The 22,342-nt window shown below is 44.2% G+C and overlaps 1 protein-coding gene across 2 annotated transcripts in view; it reads right to left on the reverse strand.

Moving 5' to 3' along the window:
* qsox1 (quiescin Q6 sulfhydryl oxidase 1) overlaps positions 1–22,342 on the reverse strand; it is a 119,858-nt gene that overhangs the window by 54,193 nt on the left and 43,323 nt on the right. For both annotated transcript variants that reach the window (XM_043699922.1, XM_043699923.1), the window contains exons 4-5: positions 15,040–15,145; positions 7,828–7,918 (exon numbers count right to left, since the gene is read on the reverse strand). In XM_043699922.1, coding sequence (XP_043555857.1) covers positions 7,828–7,918; positions 15,040–15,145 — 197 coding nt within the window. The remainder of the gene's footprint in view (positions 1–7,827; positions 7,919–15,039; positions 15,146–22,342) is intronic.

Below are 22,342 nucleotides of genomic sequence, written 5' to 3' on the forward strand. Positions count from 1 at the left end.
GAAACTTTCTTCCAAATTTCCCCTCGAGGTTCAAATGACAACTTCAGAATTATGCCATTGTGAAGTGGCTATCTTACTTACACGCAACTGTAAGTCATTATGGTCTCAACTCGCATATTTTCTATGTCATTTCTCGTTCCCCTGTTGCTTCCCAACATGTCAATCTGATTGCCATATGCTTGGCCCTGACATTAAGCAAATGTTTGTCTGTAACAATGCTCCATGTCCATCATCCTCCTTTATCTCTTAGCCACACAATTGCGTAGCGGCAAACCAACTGTTTCACAGCATCATCATGCCTATTCTCAAACCAATTAATGTACCACCTCATCCCTTCAAAACTTTACTTTGAGATTCAGGGACACCTGTGACTTGCATGGTTCTTTTGATTGCAGAGGCACATACACATCTCATGCATCTACACAGGATGAATTTTACGGCTCTTTTTTAGTGCTTATCCATTCTGTACTGACTTGAAAGTTGCTAGACTCCATGCACTTCACATCGCTTTCTTACTGCACTCTCACTAACTTCAGGACACGTCCAAAGGACTAGCAGTCTGTGTGTGTCTCTTAACACACAGGCTGCCAGCCTCTGTGGTTTGCAACGCTTTTCTTGTGCAAAAGGAGAGGCATACAGCTTGTCACGGCTAGGAGCACTGAGCAGCCAAGGAGGTGGACATGTCACTGCATGGCACTGGGCTACATCAATATGACACCTGCAACTTACGCAGCAAACATGTCAAGTGTGTCATTAATGGTCTATTTGTAAGTCAAAGGGGAGCAATTATTAGTGGGGTGAAGGGGGAAATTACAGTCAACAGAGGATATTGCCTGTCTGTCAAGAGGCTCAGCCTATTCCAGTCCAGTGGGTTGACCACAGTTGATCAGACACTTGGTCCTACCAGAGTTCAGGAATCTTTGCAGTCTGGGCATTAAGCTATGGTCAATCTTGCAGGTCAAGTGCATCCTGTCCAACAGCAATATGTCAGTCAGGGTACTGTGGAGGTATCAGTCTGGAGGGAAAGGCCAATTTTATTTCTGCAATGAGATAGAGGGAGAGACTGAGCATGACAGAAAGATTGGAAGAGTAATTATTGGTGATACAGGAGCTGGAGATGTGATGAGGTGCCCCGTGTGAATTCGAGGTGGAGAGAGCAGGAAGGCTTAATTGGATGGGAGGAGGAAAGTGGATATGAACCGTTGAGAAGACATGAAGCAAGCCAGAGTGAGAGTTGCAGTCCATGAGACTTGGTGATAGGCATGTGCAGTGACAGGGGTTAGAGTAAGTGGTGGCTTTGTGGGTATGAAGTAGATGAGAGAAGATGGTAGCACTTATCCTTGGGCTTGTGTCACTGTGAAAATGTTAGATGCAGTAGAATAGTAAGAAACTCACTTAGAGTCGAAGCACTGGCACAGAGTTGGGTTGAACAGTTGGCTTCTGTGCTGTCTATTCTGTACCCTTTATTATCCTTCAGCAATTTATTTCAATGCCAAACGGGCACATGTATGGTGGAGACAGATTGCTAAATTTGATGACAATCCACAATTGAGAAGGATGCTACCATCCCCATGCAATTCAATTAATTTCTTTGCTGAGTAGAAGGGCTCCATAAATAGAGAATAAAATATCGACATTCCAAACAAGCAAGCGACACAGATAAATCTCCACAATCTCACACTGTTGTTACAAAGTAAATGCAAGCTTCCATACTTAGAACAGTACAATATTGAGACCCATCATAATTTTTCTTTTCTCATTTTTGGTTTGGAATTGTGAGTTGCAGTTGAGAATTAAAGTCTGAACTTTGAACAGCAGCTTGTTTAAAACAAAAAGAATGAAAGCCTGATTTTTGCCACAGGAAACTGGCCTGGAAAGATAATGTAGGTTAATTACTGCTGCAAGGGTGCTACAGTCAGTTTGGCACTGAGGCATGGTTATTCTCCAGGAATGGCAGATGGTTCGATGTAGAACTGTACAATCAATGGTGCTGGCCAGCTTGGCACAGAGAATATTGAAAAAAGAAGAGAAAGCAAAGAGCGAGCTGGTTGTCACTAGGTTTTCAGGGAGGAGGCAGCTTTACTTTCGAAGTTGCCGAACTGGGAAAATGTTTCTCAGTTTTTCTCTCTCAGGTTATCCTCCAGTTATCGACTTGTTGGAAGTTCCAACAAAAGAACCCCAGTCTGTAAGGAATAAGTAAAAGTCTCTTTGTTTGCGGAAGCTATTTGCATTAACTGATGGCTTTGGAATTCAAGCAAGACATACAGTCCCATATGCCTGTAATACAACTTATCGAAGGATATTATGAAGGCCTGCTATTCATTGTTGAAATAGTTATCAAATTGGCAAATTACAATCTTGTTATTTTCTTTTCCAATTTATCCCTTAATTGTATTTGTCTGTCTGTGAAGGCTTATATTCGAAGAAGATTGGGTCTAGAACATAAACTACAAAGCAACCTAATTAGGGTCTATCTCTGTTTTGCTAAAGTTTAAATCTTAATAATAAATTGCTAATTCTTGTTTAAGTTTTGAACTTGACCTGTTATTTGTAAATTCTGGTTTGGAACAAAGGAGCAATTTTGAGGGTCATTGAATGTTTCAATTTCACTTAGCTGCAAATCCAGTAATAGTGAGGCTGATTTGGTTTGGCTTGTTAGGTGGGCGGCATGGTGGCACAGTGGTTAGCACTGCTGCTTCACAGCGCCAGGGACCCGGGTTCGATTCCCGCCTCAGGCGACTGACTGTGTGGAGTTTGCACATTCTCCCTGTGTCTGTGCGGGTTTCCTCCGGGTGGTCCGGTTTCCTCCCACAGTCCAAAGATGTGCAGGTTAGGTGAATTGGCCATGCTAAATTGCCCGTAGTGTTAGGTGAAGGGATAAATGTAGGGGAGTAGGTATGGGTGGGTTGCGCTTCGGCAGGCCGGTGTGGACTTGTTGGGCCGAAGGGCCTGTTTCCACACTGTAAATAATCTAATCTAATCCCTGTGTCGTAACACCAAAAATAATATCTGATTCTCAATGTTGGTCTCCAATTCCAATGCTCTCTTCCTGAACATCAGAACAAAAGCTATGGAATCTGGTAAAACCCATTTGATCATTTGAGACGGTTCTGGACTTCACCAAGGTCATGGTTCATCTTCTACACACCTCCACCTTCCCCAGATCATTTGGATACTGTCCTTGGAGGACCAGACTGGGTGAGCCTCCCTGTCCAGCAATTATTGTTCGCTGAAGCTCAGTCAATGTATACTGGCAGGCCATTCTACTATGGGGGCTTCAGAGTCCCAATTCGTCCACTTCTAATGTATCTGCTCCCAGGAGGACCAATTCCACTCCAGGACATCCTAGGTGACTTCCTGTTTCAAGGACCACAAGTTCCCCTCCCACACGATCAACAATGCCCTCAAGCACATCTCCTCCACTTCCTGTACCTCCGTGTTGAACCCCACCCTTCCAACCGCAACAAGGATAGAATCCCCTGGTCCTCACCTTCCACATCACCAATTTCCGGACGCAGGGCATTATCCTCCAGCATTTCTGCCACCAACAATAAGACCCCCACCAGCAGAGATATATTTCCCTCCCCACCCTGTGTTCCACCGAGACCATTCCCTCTACGATTTCCTCGTTAGGTCCACACCCCTCCCCAACCTACCATCCATGTCTGGCACCTTCCCTTCCCACCGCAAGAGATGTAGAATCTGCACCCACACCTCCCTCCTCACCTCAAAGGTCTCAAAGAATCTTTTCACATCTGACAGAGATTTCTCTGCACACTCAAATACCTCATTTACTGTGTCCATTGCTCTTGATGTGGTCTCCTCTACATTGGGGGTCAGGACGCCAACTCACGGAACATTTCAGGGAATATCTCTGGGACACACCACCAAACAAACCCACCACCCTGTGGCCAACCACTTCAACTCCCCCTCCCACTCCGCCAAGGACGTGCATGCCCTGGGCCTCCTCCACTGCCAAATCCAAGTCACCCGACAACTGGAGGAAGAATGCCTCATCTTCCATCTTGGGACCATCCAACCAAAGCATCAATGTCGACTTCACTAGTTTCACTAGTCTCCCCTCCACCCACCACATCCCAGATCTAACCCTTCAAATCAGCACCATTCCCTTGAACTGTCCCACCTGTCCATCCCACCGATCCGCTCCGTCCTCCCTTCTGACCTATTACTATCACCTCTGTCTGCATCTACCTTTCCTTTCCCAGTTACCTTCCCCCCAATTCCTTATTTCTCTCTAGCCCCTTTCCACCCCCCGACATTCCTGATGAAGGGCTTATGCCCGAAACATCAATTCTCCTGCTCCTCGGATGTTGCCTGACCTGTTCTTCTTTCCAGTGCCACACTTTTCAACTCTGCTCTCCAGCATCTGCACCCCTCACTTCCCCCAGCTTCTACGACCTTGGATACTTCGCAAAGGAATCTCAACGTCATTTAATTTCTAATCCACCACTGATAAACCTTGCTGCCTGAAGAAATAAAATTCATGTGGTGACTACCTTTTCCTAAGCAGAAAGTAGATCTGATTGTTTTTCTTTTGTTCTGTGTATCTCGGCACAGTGGCTCAGTTGTTGGCACTGCTGCCTCACAGCAGAAGGAACCTGGGTTTGATTCCATCTTCAGGTCTTTGTGGAGGTTACACATTTTCCCTGTGTCAGTGTGGGTTTTCTCCAGGTCCTCCATTTTCTTCTCACTGTCCAAAGATATGCAGGTTAGGTGGATTGGCCACACTACATTGCCCTTATATTGTCCAGGGATACGCAGGCTAGGTAGGTTAGATATGGCAGAAGCAGGTTTACAGGGATAGGGTGGGTCTACATGAAACGCTCTTCGGAAGGGTCAGTGTGGCCTGCTTCTATATTGTAGGGATTCTATGTTTCTATAGTCTCTTAAGTGTTGAGGCCAGCAGTAGTGGTCCTACAATGACCTGTATTGCGTCTGAGATTTCAGTGCAAATGGAGCATTTCTTGATCTATGTGGCTCAGCATGAAATCTGTGTCATCATTCAGAGAGCCTATATCCCACCTTGTTTTATGAAAGAATCAGTCAATTATACCCATTGAACTTGTTCTGCCATTTTATTAATTTCTTTCGTTAGTGCGAACTAATTTTTGCCTCCTTATCTGATTCTTTTTCTCACTGTAAGTACGTCTTCACATTCCTAATCTTTACTGCAAGCATCTTTCCAAATCCCTTACTCCCAAATAAATATAGAATCATTGAATCCCTACAGTGTGGAAGCAGGCTGTTTGGCCCATCGAGTCCATACTGACCCTCCAAAGAGCATCCCACCCACACTCACCCCCTCTATTTTATCTCTATAAACCTGCATTTCTCATGGTTAATCCACCTAGCTTCTATCCCTGGACACTGTGGGCAATTTAGCATGGTCAATCCAACTAATCTACACATCTTTGGACTGTGGGAGGAAACCAAAGCACTTGGGAGGAAACCAACGCTTATAAAACGTACAAACTCCATAGAGACAGATATCTGAGGGTGGAATCAAACCCGGGACCCTGCAGCTGTGAGACAGCACTGAGCTACCATGCTGTCTATATTGGTAACAACCCCCGAGCTAATCCTTATCAATGACCTTCTGCAACAAAGTATTCGTTTGCTTAAAAGTATTGTTGGAACTTGAGTAGTCAGAATTATAATCTTGTACTCGGAGGGAGTGTTGTTCCATAACTCAATCCCCAGTTGTATACGCAATTTTAAAAGTGAGTTCATCTTGTCTCCTATCAGAAGGAAGTCCCATCATCACGAGAATTAACCTGGTGAACATTCTTTGGACTTTCTCCAAGGATATTTGCGTCCCAATGAAGTGCTGAAATCAGGCATGTACGCATGGGTATATAAACCCAAACATGGCAGTGTGCCTTGGGGGAGGATTTATCTCTATTGGTACTCCCATAACATTTGCTGCTTTTGTAATTATCAGAATGAAATGCTGTCAAAAAACCTTGGTCAATAGCCGAACTGTATCCTGTTCATTATGTAGCATCTTCCTTCAAAAAATAATTCCAGAATTCTAAGTCTAACATTCTTATTGCAATGAGGAGTCAAAGTCACTAGTCACCTGACCTGGAAGATGCAGAATTGAAGAATGTGTTCTATTTGTTGCACAACACTGGTTACTGAGTTGCATTAAACAAAAACATAGATTTTTGGCTACCTTTTTTGATACAGTAATGGCCAGACACCCAAAGGAAGATTAACAGGCCTCTCCAACAGGGCGTCAGTGCTATGTATCTTAGAGACAGATCAAACCCAAAGTACCATGGACATTTTAAACTTTTCAATCCAACACGTGTTGTTTCAAAAGAAGTCTGCCCATCCAAGGAATGACTGCAGTAAATTTAGTGGCCATTTGGCAAAGTCCTCTGTGGGACTGTTACATTGCAAAGGGTCCAGGAAACTTCAAAGAGGAAGAGAAACATAGCAGGAAGAAATTGGTTAGGCCACATTTGAAATACTTTGTGCAGTTCTGGTCTCCGAGGGATGTTGCAAAACTTGAAAGGGTTCAGCAAAGATTTACAAGGATGTTGCCAGGGTTGGAGGGTTTGAGCCAAAGGGAGAGGCTGAATGGGCTGAGACAATTTTCCTGGTGCATCAGAGGCTGAGGGGTGACCTTATAGAGGTTTATAAAACCATAAGGGGCATGGATAGGGTAAATAGACAAGGTCTTTTCCCTGGCTTGGTGGAGTCCAGAGTGAAAGGGCATAGGTTTAGGGTGAAAGGGAAAGACTTAAAAGGGACCTAAGGGGCAACTTTTTCATGCAGAGAGTGGTGCGTGTATGGAATGAGCTGCCAGAGGAAGTGGTGGAGGCTGGTACAATTGCAACATTTAAAAGGCATCTGAATGGGCATATGAATAGGAAGGGTTTGGAGGAATATGGACCAAGTGCTGGCAAATGGGACTAAAATAATTTAGGACATCTGGTAGGCATGGACAAGTTGTACCAAAGGATCTGTTTCCGTGCTGTACATCTCTATGACTCTAAATAACAAGAGGACTGACCACACACTCTCCTCTCACTGCCAACAGAAAGACACCTCTTCCACAATGTGTGTGTGGTTTGGCCTTCCAGGAAAATGCAAACAATAGAGATTAAAAATCAACTTCAATACTTGTGTTCGTGAATTAGTGACCTGACATCCTAATATGTGGGCTAGTGTGCTGTGAGAATAGCCATTTAAACACTACATGTACTGTAAAGTGGAGGAACTCTCTCTCTCACTCCCAGGGCTGCCAGTTAGTCACTGCTAAAAGGAAATAGGACAACTGTATTTTGATCACCGTATAAAGGCAGAAACCTCAAGATTGATCAATCAACTACAAATGTCAATGTTACATGTGACAACCACTGCAATGGGTGCAATGTTCAATTACTGTCTCCGCACAAACAGTTCATTTTTTCAATACATTTATTTTATTGGACTCATCTCTTATTCCTATTCTGTGTTTGACATCTGTTGCATTTCTTTTCATGTTTAGTGATTAATAAATTCACTCACTGTTAACTCAAGAAAGCCCACTTAAAATGGCTCCTTTTGAAATATAACTTGGTTTGGGTCTGGGAGAAAATATGAATAAGGCAAGGGAAGTTAATTTCAAACTTAACTCTATCGTGACCAGGCAGGAATAACTCTAATAGAGCAATTTTATCCCTCCTCACCTGGAACTTAAAAGACTGTGGGATTCCATCTGGAATTGAAACAAATTGGGGAACCTTACTGGTTGAGATGAACATCTGGCCAGATGGGATATCAGGAACAACTAAAATTTACAAGCACATGTCTTACCTCACGCCCCAGGTAGGAGCTCTCTTCTTCAACAATCAGTGCCAAATACTGAACCTTGTTGACAGCAAAGAAATTCTGGACCTCTGCCATGCTAGAATGGAAGAAAGGACAATCATATACGTATGTAACACTGCAATATGAAAAATAAGCTAAAAAAGTTTCAGCTTTATTAAAAATAGAAAAGTATTAAGTCAATCTGCAACAAATCTGAAAATATAATTGAAGGCGATCATGGAATGACAGTGCAGAAGGTGAGCGTTTGACCCCTCATGTCTGCCCCAGCTCTTTTAGAGAGCTTTCCAATTCGTGCCACTCTCCCCATTCTTTCCTGTAACCCTTTAATTTTTCCCCTTTTGTGTGTATATCCAGTTTCTTGGTTAGCTGTGCATTTCAAGAAGTCAGCTTTCCCATTATTTGCCTACAACCTGTTGGTCAGAGCAGACCCATTCAAGGGACAAGATAAAATAGAGACAGTGAGGTTTCGAGCACCAATTCTTGCTCATTACCCTCAACAGCAGACTCTACCGATGTTGAGATATGGCTGGTCAAAGCATGGGATACGGGAACAAACCTGAGATACATTCATACAAGTACAGGTAGCAGCCTTGCAAATTCAACTGAATTTAACTATCTGTCTATATGATGACTGAGACCACTGACTTCTAGGTCAGACTGGGATGTCTGGTTGGAGTGGACAAGATGGACCAAGGGGTCTATTTCCATGCTATATAACTTTGTGACTCCCACCATCCTAACCTTGCCCATTTCTACTCTCAGTTGTTGAGAATGCTACCAGGCATTTCTTACCACCAGACCAACCTTTTCAATGGTCACCTAGTCAGCCTCCCACTGTGCACTCAGTAAATTGAAGATCACTTAAAAATCAGCTACCCAGATCCTCCCTCACACCATTCACCCATCTACGCTGTGCAGGCAAACGCTCCATTTTAAAACGTTTAACCTTTTTTTCAAGTCACTCCATGGCTTTGTCTCTCCCCATCTCTGTCACTTTCTCTGGCCCCACAATCCTACAAGATATTTGTGCTCATTACATTCAATCATCTTGAATATCCCTGGTCTTAATCATTTCACTACTCTTTGCTGTGCTTTCAGTTACACAGGCCACAAGCTTTCGAGTTCCCACCTGGAACCAAATCACCCTCATATTCCTCCATTAGGGCACTTGTTGAAACTTACATCGTTAACCAAGCTCTTGGTTGACATTTCTAAGAGATATCCTTATGTGGCAATAGGGAAACACCTTGAGACACTGTATTATCTCAGAGGTTCTTTACAGTATTGTTGTTGTCAACCTCAGTGTGTGTTAGCACTCCTAAAGCAGTCACAGGCTGGATTAAATATAATGTGCTCTGCTCTCCATGACCTGCTTTAACCCAAACATCGATTACTTTTCGAATTTTAGAAACATTCCTTTGCCATTCCTATTTCCCATGTGAGTCAGCCTTGTGATCCCTTCAAAGTGGGAATCCTAGAGCCAGGTTAGTGTTGTACACCCACATAAAATGGGATGGCAGATTGCCCAAATCCATTCAATGCAGGATCTTCAGGGGGGCCGGCTAGAGAACTCAATTCGCTGACCTGAGTGTACTCCTGATTGTACAAACGTAATAATCTCATCCCTCTTCACTGCCACCAGCTTGAGCTCTTTCAGTGGCAAAGGGCCAGGGTGGAGTTTTAGGGTCATCCGATTGACAGATGGTGGAACAGCGACTCTACCCCACTCGATTTCCACACACATTCAACACGACTGTCAAATCGTGCCTTAGTAAGAAGACATATCCCCTGTCTGAGACTTCCGTGACCTTTGATCCTCATGGGACGACCCCCATTTATTAAAACATCAACCTCTGCTTCCGCCTCCCGCTAGCCCATTTAACACCTTGAAAGCCCAGACAAATGTAGGCCCCTTTCAGAATTTCACAGCTGACCTTTGCCCTTCCACCCAATACATCAGCAAGACAATTACTGATTGAAACTCATTTCTCTCATGACTTTTATTAATTCGTAACTATTTCAAACAATTTTGTATATAAAATCCATCCCCGCCTCCAGCTTTTAATATTTCCTGAGCTGAGGGACTGGAGAATAAGTCACTGAACAGCTATATTAGCCCAAGTGGATACTGAAGGGCACGGCACTTTACTCTTAACCCTTGCAAGGTTTTCGATGTTCAATGCTGACTTGCTTAAATATGCTTACACTTCAATGCCAATGTCCCTAATAAAAGTTTAATTGTTTCCCATTCCCTTTTGTCTGCCCCACCCCCCTTAATTTTATCAAGTAGAAGGGACACCATTGTTTGAGTGTATCTGGCACATAGCTAGATAATTCTTAAGTCACCTGATCTGTGCTCTACTCTATAAGGCTTTGTTTCTCTCTAACATGTTAATTAGTGCACCACAGTCATCCTGGAATGCAAAGCTAAGGACCTACTTCTTTTCTACATGATCGAGGATCTCCTTAAACCCCTCTCCTCCAGCCCCATCAATAACAGCAATTCTGTGAGGTTCTCATGAAATTCTCTGTCCTCAAGGTAGACACTGTTGGTTTAGCTGGTGCTGCTGCTCTGTCCAATCCCCTTGCCCACCAAGCTGAATGCACCTAAGTAACCCCATGTCAATCCATTCACAACCTGAGAATCTCTAGTAATGGCTCCTCCCTCAGTCCTCACATGGTCATCCTTGGAGGCTGATGATCAAACTATCCATAACCTTAATTCTTTGATTGCCCTGTCTGCAAGACGATCCGCAGACAAAGTGTTATGTTTGCCATGTAAGGCCGACGTCTCTTGATCTTTCTTTTACATTTGTGCAATCAGACTGTTTGACCAAGCTATCTGAACCATGATTGCCACCAGTTAAACACCGGAGTCACTATCTTTGACCTCCGCCTCAAACTCTGTAACCTTGCCGACAACCTCCTCTCCCTCTTCAGGCACCCTCTCAAACTAACCTAGACCATGGTCAGATTTGAGCCTAAGCTAGGGTTCAGATCCCATGTGCTTACTGTTATAAAATTCCACTGCAACATTGTCCAACTCTATCCCTGCCTCAGTGTTTCTGCCAAACTAGGCATGCATTGCACAAATGGGCAGATGAAGCAGATTCAGTCAAAACCTTTCAACAGGGAAACGGATCTCCACTTAAAAAGGCAATAACGTGCATGACTTTGTGGAAAGAGCCAAGGATCGAGTCTAATTGTTAGCTCTCTCACAAAGTCAGTATTAACATGATGGACCAAATGGCCTCTTTTTATGCTGCATGATTCTGTGATTCTGCAAAGGCACCTTGTTGCCCACAGTTGTCCCAAGACTGAGGGGTGAAGTACAGATGACATTACTAAGAAATGTCCCACTGTATCCAGCTCCAATTGTTAAATTCTGTTGGAAGTTCACTAGGACTGCAAATCCCTGCGGTCACAGTCTGGACTAACACCATGATTAATGGTCACAAAGTCAAGGGAGTGAAGAGGTGAAAATAACATAAAATCATATCCCAATATATCAATGTGGGGATTTCTGAATTTACTACGACAGTCAACATATCAGGGTGTGAAGGGACTCAGATCCCAAGCATGGACATAATGGGTCAAATAACCTCCTCTAGTGCAGTAAATGCCATGAGAAAGCACCCTCTCCATTTACTGGCTGCATACATAGACAGGTGAACCACAGTCAGCACCTCACTCAAATTGGTGTACTGAATCTTGAATGGTGTGGTGGAAGGACATGGTAGGGTGGAGGGAGATGACGGTCAGCGTGACCTCACAATCCCACCATTGGATGATGCTATACCAGTGTCCCAATAAACTGTATCCCTGTGTTGCCTACTGTGCTGAAATCAACAGGGACAACAGAAAGGATCTGTCCAGGAGAAGACAATGAAAAATGCTTCTGGTTAATAAATTGCAGGTCATAAGCCTGCTATTGTCTAAAGGACCTTTACTAAAAGCCCTCATTTACTTTCTCTGTGGTGACAGATGACAACTCTTGCAGCACTGAAATGGAACAGAACAACCGTCATATCAGAACGGATAAAATAACCAAAAACAGTGTTTGATAATATATAATGGGTTATCATCAGTTGATGAGAACAATATCTTTGCAATGTGGGAGCTGAACATCATATAAAAGTAGCTTTTTAATTCACCTTCTTAAATATCGATCAAATATTACTGTGGAACAGCCTTGAATGAGCAGCTGCCACTGTGCAGTGTCTTTTTTAATCCTGCAACTCAATGCCTTCCTCTTTCACGCTCACTTGATGTTTCAGTTATAAACTTCAGAGCTCACAAAGGACTAAATTCAACTGGATTTTCTTTGGACTATGTTCATTCACAACTTTGTGCGCAGCAATTATGACATGGATGCTGTGAGAGCAAAGTTTAAGGATACAAAAAGCAAATAATGCAGCTGAAACTTAAATAAATACAAAAAAAAAATCATGAAGTACAAATTAACCATGCCATGTATTCCTTTTTTTTGCAAGTGGATACTGTCTGATGCCCCATTTCTTCCAGCTTATTTGGCTGACGATGCAAAGTTTAGACATTCAGAAATATCTGCTATTGACCAGTAGGGGTTGCTGTGGACTAAGGCAATTGGAAATTCTTAAAATGCTTGTAAATGATCTTTCAGCAGCAACTTGCATTTACATCGCATCATTAACAGAGCAAAATCAAAACTTGGGCATACATCTTTAAAAAGAAATCATTACATTTGCAATTAATCAATAAAAATGATACTGTTTAAAAAGGAACAGAAAAAAAATAAAAAATCCTACCTTTTGTTAAGCTTAGCTTTCTGTGTTAATCTTGGTGACTTTTGCAGCTATCTATAAGGCAGGGTCTGGTAACACAACAAGTGTAGCTTCATCTCATTTATGGTGTGTCAAGGCTTAGTCAGCAGCCTGATGGAGGCATCTGGGGGCAGCCAGTCTCAGATGTCTGGCCACAAAATACATGGAAAGTTAAATGGGCATTTTTAGAAGTCTGGATACCGTCAGACAGATGTGCTCCAATGGCATTTGGAATTTCTGAGGTTAAAATATGGGAGGTTGGCCTGGAATAAGTTGGGATAGAAGGATCTGAAGATAGGTAAACTTATGGCTGAAGGATTCAGCTGTCGATGAGCAGAGACAGGGCTGATTTTGGGTGATAGTTACAAAGTTGAATAGGATACATGGAAATAAACTCACTGATGGAGTGGAGACATGAGGTGGAATTCATCTGACAATCAAATGTGATCCGAGAGCTGTGAGCAGTCTGGTTCACAGTATTATGCATTGTCACGTTGGTAGTTCAGGGACAGAGTTTGTGAAGGGATTGCCAACAATGGTTTTGGCCTTCCCAACACTTACCTGCAGGATGTTTCTGCATATTGAGTGTCAGGTGACTATTTTTTAGACTGCAGAGGTGGGTGCTGACAGTGGACTGTGTAATTGAAATAACATTGCTGAGGGATAGCACGTCGATACCAGGTAGGAGGGGGTCAAGGTTAGATCCCTAGGAGAAACTAGTGGCAACTGTGTGGAGGAGGCAACAGAAATCATTGCTTCTGACTTTACAATAACCTGCTGAAGTGACAATCTTGCTACTGGAAAGTCTCAAACAATGTCACCCAAAAGTCCCATGTCCCACCCTGCACCAAATCTAATTCACCCATTCTCCCTGAGCTCACTGACCCACATGGGGTCCCAGTTAAGTAACAGCTCAGCTTTGAAATTCAGAAATTGTTTGAAATCCTGCCCTGGGTTCACCCCTCCCTACCTCTGAAATCTCCAGCAGCCTTACAATCCTCCAAAATAGCTGTGCTCCTTCCCATTCTGGGCTCTTGCACATCCCTGATTTTAATCACAACACCCCACAACTCTGTTGCTTTTAAAAGCATACAGGGCATCTAACATAGTAATACATGCCAAGGACTGCTTCACAGGGTTATAATCTGTTAATAATGAACTTTGAACCAATGGAGGATATAATAAGATAGGTAACCAATAGATTGGTCAAATAAGGCTGGAGGATGGAGATGGAATGGCAGACAGATTTAAGCAGGGAGTTTCTGAGCCCTGGCCTTGAAGGGACAGTCATAAACGAGGAGGGATACAGCAACAAGGAATGGACCAGTCCAGCGCCGGACAGCATGGAAGTTCTTGAAGATTGTAAAGCTGGAGGTGGTGGCAGGCATTGCAAAACGAGCGAGGCCATGCATTTCGGACTTCTGTCCTAGCTCACACTAGGCGTATGCCTGTCCTTCAGTTCCTTTAGCAATCCTCACCTTTTCCTCATGTCCAAATCCAGCCAGTGCTTTTACAGAGATCTGACTCACTACTAAAAGTAGCTTCATGAGCTTCGCATTCTAAACAAGAATAAGCAGATAACAAATATGTATTGATCAGGGATTCTTTGTAATCAGGACAGTGTGGGATGTGTGTGTGGTACAAAAGACAATAAGGAGCAGGAGCACAGGCAGGCTATTCCACTCATTCCATCTACTCCGCCAAACATTGAGACCATGGCTGATCTGATAATCCTCAACTCTGCTGTCCTGTCTTTTTGCCTTTACCCTTGATTCCCTTACTGATTAAAAATCAGTCTCTCTCTGCCTTGAATAGGCTTAACAACATAGTCTTGTTAGGTCTCTATGGTAAAGAATGTCTCAGACTCATTACCCTCGAAGAGATGTTTTAAATGGGTGACCATTTTCTCTGAGATTATGTCCTTTTTTCCTGGATTCTCCCTTAAGAGGAAACAACTTTTTCGCATCTACTTAGTCAAGTCCCCTAAGAAGCTTGTATATTTTAATAAGGTCGCCTCTCAATCTTCTACTCTCCAATGCATATTGGCTCAAACTATTCAACCTCTCCTCGTAAGAGTATCCCTCCATTCCCTGGGATCTGCTTAGTGAACCTTCTCTGGACTGCCTCCAGTGCCAGTAGATCTTTACTTAGCTGAGGTGACCTTCTTGGATGAGCGGACATCATGGGAAATGATGTGCAAATTCATCACAAACTGGGATTTCTAGGCTTCTTTCCACCTTCTCTACAATCCCTCATTTGGATGTAGATACCACTGCTGGGGAGAGCACTCCAACTCCCCAGTTTCTGGTTAAATATCAGATAAAGCTCAATCTCTACAATTATGAATACACATTAGGAATGACCTCATGCAAGTTCAATTCAAGCAGATGCCTACCTGGCTGGTTCCAACGGGGGGCAGTCTGGGGGCCACTCAGCCTCTCCATGTTGCTCCAGGAGGTCAATGATGTAATGGCGTAGAGATACTAAACTGGACTTGGAATCTGTACAAAGTCAAACACAATTTGAATTCAGTTATGTGCTGGCAACCAGGGCGAGATAATAACAGGGGCATCTGAAGAGAATGTTGGATTTTGGGTGTTATATGACTGCAAGGTAGATGTGAAGGTATCTAACTCAGTAGGATCCCCCTCATTGTGTGTCTGTTACTATTCACTAGTACTACAGAGCCAGGCCTGGCTTTATTTTCCATTTCATCAACACTAGTAAATTGTACTAGAACAGTGACATCAACAAACACATTGACCTGGACCCAATATACCAACCACTACAGCGGACAGCTGAAACTGACAACCGGAAGCGGCAGGGACAGACCACTATAAACACTGGAGGAAACATCAAAGAAGTGCTTCGCAGGAGGCTCCCAAGCACTGATGATGTCGCCTAGCCAGGGGACGAAACGTTTACAACAAAAACTTCCAGCTCGGCGAATAGAACCACAACCACATCCAACTTGACTAAAAATAGATTGAATGAACCTGCCGGATGTGACTGATTTATTCTGTAGGCTCTCTGACAATCCCAGGTAACATGGAACAATATTGAGGATCTGGAATCATAAAATATCCTGACTGAAGTGCAGACATTGGGTATATGATTATAAACCCTGGACATGAGGTTACAGATCCCAGGAGGATGATCGCAAACCACCAGAGGACCATTATAGACCGCTAAAGGATAAATACAGACTGCCGGATTACAACTACAGATCCCGAGTAGTCAGCACCATTGCCTGGGTACCCAATTACAGGCCCTGAGAATGTAGTTACAAAGTCCCCACACCACCATCCCACCCATCTCCCCATCCGAGAGCTGGATTTTCCTATAACTTCATTTGAATGCTCCGCAAAAATTAGAAGGAACAAAAAGACCAATTCATAGCCCAGGTGAATGCAGCCTCGTGCAATGTTAGGGTAAGGCTCAATTTGCATAACAGATTGCAAATTACGGCATGGGGCATCAGCATTGGAAAGATGGATGTCTTTGTACTGCGCTCACTTGTCCTGAAGACACTGCACTCTGTTCTCCTCAAATGTCAGAGGCCAAGGTTGCTGATCTCTCATTTATTGGGATCCAGGTTGCGGGCTTTGAGCTTGGGTCTTTACACTGAAGGCTGAGACGCCCTCTGGCAGTGGTGGGGTGTGGGAGGTGTGGTTCCCATACTCAGCTGGCTGTAGCATATTGCCATCCTTGTGTGAATGACAGGACTGACACAACAAAGCTAGAGTCTGATCAACATACTCTCCATGCTAGGTATGCAGCACTGTGTTCATGGACGACTGCACTCTTATAGCACATTCTCCAGAGGTCATTCAGTCATTTAATCACACACTGCTCGCCCCACAGCACTCTGGCCTTACAGTAAGCCTGAAGAAGACGGAGACCTTGCAACAACCTGGTCCTGGCCACAGGGCCAAGTGTCTGATCCAGGTTTGTGACCCTACAGTCAGAATTAACCACACACCCCTCCTTTCTGTCCAGATATTTTTCAACTTGGGAGCATCGTCTCCAAGAATACCACACTGGATAATGAAAAATCAGCCAATTACTGGTTCAGTGTTTGGCAGAATCACAGATAAACTTTGGGAAATGTCAGACAAAGATCAAAGTCTGAGGTTCTTCATGGATGTGAAACTTTAAACACTAGAGAATTCCACCTTCACTGCCTGTGATTTATTTGCAACATCAAGTAGCAGAACAAATTTGCACCCGTTGTCTGCCCCACACAAATCCCCTCACCACCACTTCCCACTGCCCCATGAACACTATTTTATTGGTTCTGTTCTAAGAGGTCCTGTGACACTTATGTAACTGGTGTCCAAATACAATTTGTATTCTGGTATTCTGGCTTGGGACTGTCCCACAATGCCTCCATCCCCTCATACACAAGTGCTTTCTAGCTGGGAGGGACATGGACACATATCCCTCTCTCCCTGGCCCACAGCCATGGAGACTGAATGTTCCAGCTGAAACTGAATACATGAATGGTGTGCAGGCACTGAGTCTAGCCCCTCTCCAGTGCGGGACCAAGCTGCGCAGAAGGGACATTCATCCTGAGAGACAATACAACACATTTCGGGGGCGGCACGGTGGCTCGGTGGTTAGTACTGCTGCCTCATAGCACAAGGGTTGCAGGTTCAATTCTAGCCTCGGGTGACTGTCTGTGTGGAGCTTGCACATTCTCCCCGTGGGTGGGTTTTCTCCAGATGCTCCGGTTTCCTCCCACAGTCCAAAGATGTGCCGGTTAGGTGAATTGGCTACGCTAAATTACCCGTAGTTGTTAGGTGCATTAATCAGAGGGAAATGGGTCTGGTGGGTTACTCTTCGGAGCGTCAGTGTGGAATGGTTGGGCCGAAGGGCCTGTTTCCACACTGTAGGGTATCTAATCTAATAATTTCCGCTGGATATTCAATGTTTTCCCTTATTCTTACTCAAATCAGACATGGTCAATTCAGCAAAGTACATGCTGTGACAAAATCCCAAAGTTTTACTCCTCACTAGAAGAAGCCCACTTACACTCCTTTCTGGCTCAGTAGGGAATTCCAAACCAGTTTCCGCTGTTCTCTTTGATTTTTCAGAGCAGATTATCCTTTTCAAATGCGGACTGTCAGGCGTTGACCTTTTGGAGATGTCCTGGAATCTTCACCAATTGAAGATTAAGCTCCAGGGCATAGTTATGAGCATACTCAAAAAAAAATCATAGGACCTCAGAAAAATAAATTTTGGAACAATTTGTTTCGTGGTTATATAATGATTAGATCTGGAAGGGGGTGGTAAGGAGGAAAAGTGCTATTGCACTGAAGTCCATATTAATTCAAAGAATCTGATCACTTTATAGTGGGCACAGGCAGGTTGGAGCTTGGATTTAAGGCAAGGAGTTAGAGGCAGGGATTAAGACTAATTTAAACGGGGCTGCATGGGCAAGTTGGGCCGAAGGGCCTGTTTCCATGCTGTAAACCTCTATGACTGTATGTGCAGAAACCTCCAGAAGTATATCCAGAGGTAGGAATCCGAGTCAGCAGGCCTGCATTTGGTTCAAGTTGACTAAAAAGTGAAGCCCAGTTATGGTTAGCTTCTGAAGTATCCCTCCTTCAACTGGTCCCATGAAGATGGCACCGGTGGTACGGTGGATCAGTGGTTAGCACTGCTGCCTCAGTGCCAGAGACCTGGTTCAATTCTCACCTCGGACAACTGTCTGTGTGGAGTTTGCACATTCTCCCCGTGTCAGTGTGGGTTTCCTCTAGGTGCTCTGGCTTCCTCCCGCAATCCAAAGATGGCACCGGTGGTACGGTGGATCAGTGGTTAGCACTGCTGCCTCACAGCGCCAGAGACCTGGTTCAATTCCCGCCTCGGGCAACTGTCTGTGTGGAGTTTGCACATTCTCCCCGTGTCAGTGTGGGTTTCCTCTAGGTGCTCTGGCTTCCTCCCGCAATCCAAAAATGTGCGGGTCAGGTGAATTGGCCATGCTAAGTTGCCCGTAGTGTTAGGTGGATTAGTCAGGGGTAAATATACGGGGGTGGGTTTCTCTTCGGAGGGTCAGTGTGGACTTGTTGGGCTGAAGGGTAATCAGATTAGGTAATCTAATCAAAAGAGACATAATAAACATGTGGGTTATAAAGTGGAATATGAATTGTCTCTATCTGCACTGGGGTCTCTACGTACCTCTACTGGCTGCTGTCTGCCAGTGGAAAATATCCACACACTCTCCCTCACTCAGAAAGAGTGATGGAACAAAAAGTCCTTAAATGGAGCCACAGCAGGAGCTCTCTCTATTAAAGCAGAGCTTGGCTGCACACTCTCTTTCATGTTTAAACTAGAACTTGCTTCATTCTTTGCCCTTCAGTTGGACGTAGCTGAACAAGGTGAAATGAGGTGACAACTTTACCTCAGTTTCAGCCTTAACAGAAATGGGCTGGCACCCGCCAGTGTGGCTGGCATGTGTGTGCAATGCCAGGGCAAGCAAGCTCCTGGCAGGCTCCCAACTGCCCCCAGCATCAATCCGCAGACATTGAAGATCTCTGGCACAGCAGGATTAGTCCTGGCTTTGCACCACATTGTGGCAGCATTCCACTGACGCAAATGACTGATGTGTCTCCACAATCAACCTGGCAGTTCTTTTTCCTTAGAGAATTAAGCCAATCTCCTCTCTTGTGTGCATAAGCTTGTAAAAGCGTGCAATTCTTGCATGCTCAGTCTTGGATTCAGCGGCAAGGAATTCAGAACACAGACTAATTGCTAACACAAAAGGAATCTGACCTTGAACAGAAAGCAAACAGTCAACTTAATCCTCTTGCTCATAAAGCAGGCAAATTCCTGAAGGAAGTCTTCTTGGAACACTCAAGTTAAATGTGCTCTGAAGGACCCTCAAGTGTGCATGGGTTGGAAAAGAGTGAGGAAAGAAGGTAACACACCTTCTTGATTGACAGACAGTGATCTCTGCTATAAAGGATCAGTAAGTGTGAACAAGAAATCATCAGGATCCTCTCCAGACTAAGTGCCCGAGTCACACTTTTGCCCATGGAGATCTGGCACTTCCACAAACTCTCCTGGAAAGGGTGGGGCATCTAGGCTCTCAAGGAGTGAACATCTTTAGCAAAGTAGCCTCCAACGTCTCTGTCGTATTTTTCTCAAACCCCCAGCCCTGGGATACCGCAGAGAGGCAGTTCACTAGGTACAAGCTGAACCCCCTTCCCAGAGCTCAGCCAATGTCACTGACTGCGTGGAGCATCATAACCACTCTCAGTGCTGTCCTCACTTAACGTCCAATTATGTGCATCCATTTCCAGTCGAGATCACGTCATAGAAAGCAGGAGAAATCAGCTTTGTGGGTAGCCAAAGTGTACATCATTCTGCCATCAGCTAACTTGGTCTGATGTCTTGCATAATTGAGCTACTCACTGGATAACCTGCTGGGAGTCAGATAAGCGACATTTTAAAAGTGACATGTTGTTATTTTCGGAGGATTGCATCAAGGGTAGCATGAGTTGGTACCGTGTGTTACAAACAAGCTCATAGAACATGCCCTTCCTAACACCAATCTAATCACTGTTCCACCTCCTTTTGATGGCTCCACTCTGAATCTGCCTTCCTTAGGGTTCTGAGCAGCACGAGACTGTTTGGCAGATCCAGGTTTCAGTGAAAATGTGAACACTAGTTATCTGATGAGCCATTGGTTATCTAGTCGCTGATCCACAAGTCAAGATCAATCCCCAATCTAGTATCTCTCAATTACTCTGTCACAGAATCCTTAACTTTCTCTCCCCTGATGCTGCCAGACCTGCTGAGTGTTTCCAGCCATTTCTGTTTTGCAGCATCCGTGGTTCTTCATTATCCTTCCCTATTAGTTTAATACGATGCTGATTAATACAGTTCTAAACACTCCTCTCCAGTTCTGACTATACTCCTGACATGCTGCATTAAGTCACCTCGTCCTGTTCCCCATTTTAGTTTAGATTTAATTCCCCACAGTGTGGAAACAGGCCCTTCAGCCCAACAAGTCACACCAACCCTCCAACGAGTAACCCACCCAGACCCATTCCCCATCCCTACATTTACCCCTGACTAACACTATGGGCAATTTAGCATGGCCAATTCACCTAACCTGCACATCTTTAGACTGTGGGAGGAAACTGGAGCAAACCCACGCAGACACAGGACGAATGTGCAAACTCCACACAGACAGTTGCCTGAGGCTGGAATCGAACCTGGACGCCGATGCTGCGAGGCAGCAGTGCTAACTACCGAGCCACCAACTTATCACAGGTTCCCCATTTATCTCATTCTTTACCAAATCTCAAAGCTTTGGAGTTTCCTTCCAATTTCCCCTTTAGATAGCCTTAAGGATTTCTTACATTTATTTTTCCCACAATGGTAACTTCTTTCTGATTTATAAAGAACAAACCAATTTGCTTTCATACAGCCTCAGGCCACCCTAAAATTACCTCACTGGTAATGAATTACTTTTCTGAAGTGTAGTCACTGTTGGAGTGCAGTTAACATGGTGGCCAAATCGAATAAAGCGAGATGCCAGCTAAATTATTCAATGAACTAGTTTCATTTGATACTGGTTGAGGGACAAATGCTGCCAGGACACTTGAAGAGTGCTCTTGCTTTATCTTCATGTAGTGCTGTGGAATGTTTGATGCCTGAGAGTATACCGTCTCTTTAGGTCAGTACTGGAAAATCAGCCAAGATTTTGCACTCAAGTCTCTGGAATGGGCCTTGAACTCATATCCTTCTGACTCAAAAGGACAGGATGCTACAAAACCACCTTTTCCTCCCTCTTACAATTTTCAAAGGCCAAGTTTGCCGTGAGGACTTACCCATGTTCCCTCCAATTTTGTTTACCGCTCTAAGGACCTCCTAGGTCCATGCGCAAGTGACTTTGGACGTTAATATTGGGAACGGTGTCAGCACACCAATCTCTCTCAGAGACTCTCGGAGTGGCTGCGTGGCCTAGAGGGAATGTTGGCACCTACCAGTTCCTGATTTAACTTGGCTCTTTTACTCCTTTCAACTCATAGTCATATCTCTACCTTACGGGTCTCAATTTTTTTTTACCATAAATTCTAATTTCCTATTTAATAACTACTTTACTTTTTTTTTGAACGAGAGCATAAACAGTGAAGAGAACAATCAAAACTCTTCCTATTACTGGATACTACTTTCATTACTTAGACTCATTAGCTCCTGCCTCTGGAAATGGATGAGGCATACAAAGGGCTCCATACTCTACTGTCCATAGACTATGTCCTTGATTTTCTTTAATGTCTGTTGGCCAACTGCAGATCTCAACTCACAGTCTGGCACCAGTCCATCTTGGGTTGCCCTCTACTAGGTCCAGTGGAAACTCAGTGCATGACTGGAAGGGCAAGCTGTAATGGCAGAAGTCAGGTTGCAGTTGATGGGTGAAACTGGAGGCACTTCCGGGTGCTTTCTTACTTCAGAGTTGGATACAAAATCTCACCAGTCTAGGCCGAGATACTAACAAGGAGTGGGAACACATCCATATCTCAACGGTACCCTGGAGAATGGAACAGCCTCATATGCAGCTTCAGGCTCCGAAAGCTAGTGCTTCCATTTAAACCTGTTGGACTATAACCTGGTGTTGTGTGATTTTTAACTCAGACAACATCAGCTAATTCAGCCATCACCTTTCCCTCCTTAAACTGCATGGCTTA

This window comes from Chiloscyllium plagiosum, chromosome 11 (assembly GCF_004010195.1).
Source record: "Chiloscyllium plagiosum isolate BGI_BamShark_2017 chromosome 11, ASM401019v2, whole genome shotgun sequence".
In the NCBI taxonomy this organism is placed as follows: domain Eukaryota; kingdom Metazoa; phylum Chordata; class Chondrichthyes; order Orectolobiformes; family Hemiscylliidae; genus Chiloscyllium; species Chiloscyllium plagiosum.